Raw genomic sequence first — 7,690 nt, 5'->3', positions numbered from 1 at the left:
GTACAGTGCTTGTCTTGATAGCGAGCCTACTCTGCCTCACTGCTGCGATGATGTTGACTGACTTACTGTGTGACAGTGCAGTTCGCACGCGGCGATGAGCGGCTTGCCGTGTGTGCCTGGATCTAACAGAGTAGTCTCCCTTGTGCCGTTCAGCATTTAGACATTTTGTTGATGTGTTTGACAATCACTGGTGTACCCAGGGGGATGCAAAAACACCAGAGAGGTCAAGCGTGTATACCGTATATATGACAGTATGTGACCTGTGTAATATCATCACACTGTACAAACACATAATTATGATTAGGCGGACTTAGGCAAAGTAGAGGCTATTTATGGATAATGACTTGTTTATTAATTGTAAAGGTGACGTTTCGGTATAGATTCTAAAACGGTTCTCACGCAAGGCAATCTAAGATACCATATAACTGATGTATAGCGTATACATGACTGTGTGTGACCTGTGTAATATCATCACACTATACAAACATATACTTTTGATAAAGCGGACTAAGATGGCATATTAACTTATGTATACCGTATATATGACAGTGTGTGACCTGTGTAATATCATCACACTGTACAAACATATACTTTTGATAAAGCGGACTAAGATGGCATATTAACTTATGTATACCGTATATATGACAGTGTGTGACCTGTGTAATATCATCACACTGTACAAACATATACTTTTGATAAAGCGGACTAAGATGGCATATTAACTTATGTATACCGTAAATATGACAGTGTGTGACCTGTGTAATATCATCACACTGTACAAACATATACTTTTGATAAAGCGGACTAAGATAGCATATTAACTGATGTATACCGTATACATGACAGTGTGTGACCTTTTGAATATGATCACATTGTACAAACACATTCTTTTGATAAAGCGGACTGAGATACCATGCAACTGATGTATACCGTATACATGACAATGTTTGACCTGTGTAATATCATCACACTGTACAATACTTTTGATAAAGCGGACTAAGATTTGAAATCCGCAGTGTGACGTCACCGCCATTGATCATTTGCCGCCAAATGAGCTTGACGAAACACGGCTCAGTCTGAGGTCACAGAGTGCAGCGAGATGTAAGCCAACAGTTGTCTGTTTCCCTACGACATACATTTAACCCTGACTTGTATCACGAGATGCGATGTTTACATGTCAATCACACATCATCTATAATTACACTTAGTTAACAATTTTCTCACCTGATCATGGGAAGTTCCAAACACAAAAAATGACAAAAAACACTATTTTAACAAGATTTATTTATATTAAAAAACAACCTTTTCATCTTAAAATTAAGTATGAAACACGACGACGTTAACGACACACCACGTAACTGTCTGTGACACCTTCCTACTTTACCGGCTACACAAACACGACACTGACTTCACTGAGCGCCGCGAGACTCCAGGAGTTTCACCACTCGCTGATGTCCTCTGCGTCTCGCCCAGTAGACCGCTGTCTGCCCGACCTTATTCCTAGCGTCGACGTCCACCACGTTCAGTGACAGCACAAGCTTCACCGTCTTCATGTTTCCTCCCGCACAGGCGTGGTGAAGGATGTTGTCACCGAGATCGTCCACCAGTGACACATCGGCTCCTTCATTCACAAGGAGCTCCACCACTTCTCCATGACCCTGCCGTGCAGCCCCCATCACCGGTGTCTGGCTATCAAATCCTCTACAGTCGATGTCCACCACGTTCAGTGACAGCACAAACTTCACCATCTTCACGTGTCCTCCCATACAGGCCAAGTGAAGGATGTTGTCATTGTACGCGTCCACCAGTGACACATCCGCCCCTTTGGCCAAAAGTAGCGCCACCACTTTTCTGTTTCCCCGCCGTGCTGCCACCATCATCGGTGTCCACCTCCTATATCCTCTACTGTCGATGTCCACCACGTTCAGTGACAGCACAAACTTCACCATCTTCACATGTTTTCCCCAACAGGCCAAGTGAAGGATGTTGTAACCGTGAACATCCACCAGTGACACATCGGCTCCTTTACCCACAAGGAGCTCCACCACTTCCATGTGTCCCCGCCGTGCTGCCACCATCACCGGTGTCCAGCTCCCTATTCCTCTACTTTCGATGTCCACCACGTTCAGTGACAGGACAAATTTTACCGTCTCCACGTCTCCTCCATAACAGGCCCAGTGAAGGGTGTTGTTACCGTCCCCGTCCACCAGTGACACATCGGCGCCTTTACCCACAAGGAGCTCCACCACTTGTATGTGTCCCTCCCCAGCTGACGCCATCACCGGTGTCCTGCTCTGCCGTCTACAGTTGACGTAGACCTTCAGCGACAGGATACGCTTCACCTCCTCCAGGTTCCCCCTCCTGCTGGCGTCATGGAGGTCCTCGCAGTCTGCTGGTGATGGAGTCACTGTAACACAAAGTAAACGCTGTACACATCCCATATTTGTCATACATCTACTGCAAAGTCTTGAACATTGATACATCATTAAACACCTCCATGGTTGACAACAATACAACACACAAGGGGATGCAACTGGTCCATGTAATAAGGTATGTATGTACATGTGTAAAACCTGTCTCTTACATCCAGTAGTGGCTGGAGAGTCGTAACGTACGTTGGGCTGAGCGTTATAAGATGATGATGTAAGAAAAAAAAGTTGTTTGATATTATCAGCCAGTAATGTATCTGCTGTTGGATAATAGTGAGTGAGTGGGTGAGTGAGTGAGTGAGTGGGTGGGTGGGTGGGTGGGTGAGTGAGTGAGTGAGTGAGTGAGTGAGTGAGTGCGTGCGTGCGTGCGTGCGTGAGTGAGTGAGTGAGTATGGTTTAACGCCGCTTTAACAATATTCCAGCAATATCACGGCGGGGGACACCAGAAATGGGCTTCACACATTGTACCCATGTCGGGAATCGAACTCGGGTCTTCGGCGTGAGGAGCGAACGCTTAAACCACTAGGCTACCCGACCACCCCTGATAGGATAATAAGATACTACACTGGTTTTATATCAGCCTGTTTTGTTGGTTTTACGGCGTACTCAGCAATTTATCATCCAAAACTGGCTCCCACATGAGATATCGCTTTTTATTACCCACGTGGTGAATATACAGGTGGTAAGATACTAAATCCGTACGTCACACGTGTGTCGTACAAGGTTGACCTTGTTTTATTCGTTTTGATTGGATAACCGTGACCTCTGTCACACCGGGACTACTTTTTTCATTCATAAAAAAATCGCGAGACGTCATTCATTTTGCGATTACAAGGCATAACTGAAGAAATTCATGAGAACGAGAGGTATTTACAATCACTTTATTAAACCAAACAAGATAGTCACACGCATCAAATTCGGTTTGCATTTTATATAAGTTATGCACAGAGCTTCTACAGACATATAATCGAGCTGGATCTGTAAATCGATTGACAATGTACGACTGCCGATCGAGCGCGTCCCTTGAGCGTGACGCACCCGACCACTTTCAATTTAATTTAACGTATAAGGATAAGCGTGGTGAAATGAAGTCTGTTTAAACTATCTGGACAGATATCGAGACTTACTTGGGATGATCCGGTTGTGCCATCGGTGTCCCCTTTGAAGCGTATATTTTGTGGCGCTGTTTCAGGAGGTGTTGTTCATGAATGAACGAACACGACAGCACGACCAGATCACTTAAAGTTCACAGTTCCGATACAAATCATTCGAAAACTCCGTGGAAGTGTGCCTGACTTCTGATTTTGTGGCCCCAAACATCCCAAATGTGAACAATAACATTCCCTATCTCTAGCGTAAAACGCTGTGAGTGGATTGCGGTTGTCTTTTCTTATTCCGGTGGCGACCTTGCCCTTCGATCGTTCGAAGCTGTCACTACCATGCAAGCAGATTTGAGTTTGTTGATTTTCACGTCTTCAGTATATAGGGTGGTACAGTTAACATGAATGTCTTTGGCGAACAGTCTGATTTCCCTCTTCCAAAATGGTACGGACATGATGTAAATTCAGCTGATAGATCAAGGAAACCGAACCATTTTGATTGCACAGACGGGACCCCGGCAGTGTGACCGACTGTCGGTCCGATATTCAAAGCGCGGCGCTAATGTGACATTTCAAATTTTCTTATCGGTGTCCTGCGTACTTACAACATGGCGCTTGAATTAACATAAGTTGAAGACTTTCTTCCAAAAGGATCTTGAGCGTCGGTGCTGGTTTGTTTGCAAACAGAACAGCAGGTGCATGTTGTGAATGCGTATGCATAAACATGTCAACAATGCCCATATTTGGTCATATATCAATATTCATGCGCAACCAGATTTTGCAACCGGTTTCAGTTTGGTCTGTCAACGAACGAAAGTTGTTATGTTTTTACACTTAAATATATATTTAACGTGGGTAATAAATAAAATACCACACGCATTCTCGTTCGATACCATTTTTACGAAACTCGTGAACTTTCTATGGTATCTGACCTCGCTTTTGCTCGGTCAGATACCATAGAAAGTCCACTCGTTTCGTAAAAATGGTATCAAACGAGAATGCGTGTAGTATTCTCTATGGATTAGATCAAGCAATATCTACATTGTAGATATCGCTGCAATGAAATTACATCACAATACTTTGCAGACCATTGTGACGTCATCGTTTACCATGACGTCACAATCAAATGACATCACTAATGGCTCTGCTACTGAAGCTTTTAGCAGTACTTTTTACACTGAAAACACTGGTAATTACTGTCTACAAATTGAAAAAGTTGGAAGAATGATGTTGGATGATAAATAAAATGTCACCCTCGTGTCTTTTGATATCAATTATATCAACACTCGTTGATAAAAGTGGCAAAATCCTCGGCAAGCCTCGGAATTTTTCCACTTTTATCAACTCGTGTTGATATATTTGATATCAAAAGACACTCGGGTGAGATTCTCTATATTCCAGCTATATGACGGTGGTCTGTAAATAACAAAGACTAGACTAGACAATCCATTGATTGACAGCATGAGCATCGATCTGCGACAGTGCGATTGGGATACAGCAACACGCATCAAGCAAGTGAGGATCCCAAAGGGTCTATACATCAGTTGTTAATTGGAGAGACTGTTTGAATGAGGTGAGGTGAGGTGAAATAGGGTTTAACGTTGCGTCCAAGATTATCGCACTTATATAGCGACGTGCATGTACGTGTGTGTGTTTGTGTGGCTACTTGTACTAGTCCGGACTGATGCCGATTTATAGTGCTAGATCACTTAGATACCTTCGCCGCAGTTTAACATGAGTACCCCACAGTATACTGACTCCGAGCCGACCAGTCCTTGTTTTAGCCCCTTAATGCCGAGCGCCAGACAGGTTAACAACAAGTACCATCTTTTAAGGTCTTTTGGTATGACGCGGTCGGGGATCGAACCCCGGACCTTCCGCTCTCCGGGCAGACGCTCTACCACTAGACCACGGAGGCGGTCCTGTTTGAACGAAGGGGTGAGGGGTGAGCTGCCATCTGCTGGGTCAAGCAGGCTTTTGTGTGGCACGGGGAGCATCCTGACGCGGGTCACTCGAGACAGAAACACAGAACATGATGTTCAGAAAACTGTATATAGCACACAAGTATTATCAATACTGGCCACAGACAAGTTATTGCCTTTCGTCAAATATGATTGGTATTTTGTTTTGGAACTTAAATAGATTTCTTCAACTTTTCTCATTAGATTCCATAGAAAGTTCACGCGTTTCGTAAACATGGTATCTGACGAGAATGATGTGGTATTTTATTTCTTACCCACGTTAAATATGTATTTAAGTGTACATAACAACTTTCGTTGGCTAACCAAACTGAAACCGGTTACAAATCTAAATGCGCATGAATGTTCATATATGCCCAAATATGGGCATTGTTGACATATCTACGCATACCCATCAACAATAGATCCAGGGTTCCTATGAGAGTGATGCACCCGACCACTTTCAGTGAGTGAGTGAGTGAGTTGAGTTTTACGCCGCTTTTAACGGTATTCGTGTATTATCGCGCCGTGTCAGCTTAATGTGGGACGAAAGCCCGAAGTGATGCAGGTCTCAGATGTTTACCACTTCGGTGAAACTCACGAGCACGGGGATGGTGCTGACAAACCTAGAAACATAATCAGGGCGAACCGGGATTCGAACCCACAATCAAAGGTTTCTGGCGAGCCAAAGGGACGCAACTCTGCACAGCCAATCGCGGCGCCTTCGACGACTGGGCCACCCGTGCTCCCGTTTGATATGGTACTTGTACCAGTATGTCGACACACATAGCATGTCAGCGCTCACATAATCAGAGACTCATACGTGTAATGTAAGGCGTTTGATATGGTACTTGTACCAGTATGTCGACATACATAGCATCCAGTGCTCACATAATCATAGATTAATACGTGTAATGTAAGGCGTTTGATATGGTACTTGTACCAAAGGAAGTCATAATACATTTGTCATATAAAATATAAAGCGAGAATGTCGCAAACACAAGTCTCACCTCCTGCAGCTCCAGGAAACGTCGTGGCGGATGTCGTGAATGACACCTGCGACAATGATGATGTCATCAGATCCTGTCTAAGAGCAGTATTCAGCAACATTTCATCACGCAGGTGACCTACAGCCTCATCCAGCTGCAGCTGTAAACTATGGATGTTTCTGCTCAACTCACCACGTAGTTTTTCAAGACTTCCTCTGTAAGTGTCTCTTTCCCTTACCACATGTCTCAACTGTTGTGTTACTGCCTGAAGTTGTGTCTTTGTGTTGTGGACACCTTCTTTCAGACTGCTGATCATCACGAACACGTCCGCTAATCATATCCTCAATGTAACCTTCTTTCAGAATGTCAGTAATCGCTTGTTTCACCAGACCCTTCATCAAGACAGGAATGAACGTGTTAGTCAGTTCTTCTTTCAGTGATAACACCGACATGATAAAGTTGTTACCCACTCTTTAGTCTCAATACCGGCAACTGTAACTTTCATTGCTAGCATCTCTCCGTCCAGCCGCCTCAGTTCTTCAGTGAAGGCTGTCAAACTGGTGTCAGCATGTGCGTCTCTGACACCACACAACGACACAAGGCTGAGGAATATAGCCGTTGCCTTCTCCATTGTGCAGGACGCTGTGTATCTTCCTGGGGCAGAGTCTGTACTGATGCAGGATATCAACCTTGGTCCGACTAAGTGTTCGGCAGAAAGCCAGCTCAGAGAAACGGATGCTGTATATAAGTACTTCCTGTATGTACATGTGAGATCACAACAGCAAACATAGCGGATAACTTCACCAGAATATTGTGTGTGATACCAATTACTCCGTAATCACAATAGTGTTGTGTGTGATACCAAGTACTCAGTGATCACAATAGTGTTGTGAATGATACCAAGTAGTCAGTCATCACAATAGTGTTGTGTGCGATACCAAGCATTCAGTAATCACAATAGTGTTTTGTGTGTGATATCAATTACTCAGTAATCACAATAGTGTTGTGTGTGATACCAATTACTCCGTAATCACAATAGTGTTGTGTGTGATACCAAGTAGTCAGTAATCACAATAGTGTTTTGTGTGTGATATCAATTACTCAGTAATCACAATAGTGTTGTGTGTGATACCAATTACTCCGTAATCACAATAGTGTTGTGTGTGATACCAAGTACTCAGTAATCACAATAGTGTTGTGTGTGATACAAGTTC

The 7,690-nt window shown here is 43.8% G+C and overlaps 1 protein-coding gene across 1 annotated transcript; it reads right to left on the bottom strand.

Moving 5' to 3' along the window:
* Positions 1 to 1,357: 1,357 nt before the first annotated feature.
* On the bottom strand, positions 1,358 to 7,060 carry LOC139477288 (ankyrin-1-like). Its single transcript, XM_071259842.1, has 2 exons — positions 6,498 to 7,060; positions 1,358 to 2,407 (listed from the first exon to the last, which is right to left on the bottom strand). The coding sequence occupies exons 1-2, from the start codon at positions 6,790 to 6,792 to the stop codon at positions 1,410 to 1,412; spliced, it is 1,293 nt and encodes a 430-aa protein (XP_071115943.1). The 5' UTR covers positions 6,793 to 7,060; the 3' UTR covers positions 1,358 to 1,409.
* Positions 7,061 to 7,690: the final 630 nt, after the last annotated feature.

The sequence above is a fragment of the Haliotis cracherodii genome, unplaced genomic scaffold, assembly GCF_022045235.1.
Source record: "Haliotis cracherodii isolate W230 unplaced genomic scaffold, xgHalCrac1.p SCAF_32, whole genome shotgun sequence".
Lineage (NCBI taxonomy): Eukaryota > Metazoa > Mollusca > Gastropoda > Lepetellida > Haliotidae > Haliotis > Haliotis cracherodii.
The sequence above is the reverse complement of the archived record's forward strand: the minus strand, read 5'-3'. Positions and strand labels throughout refer to the sequence as shown.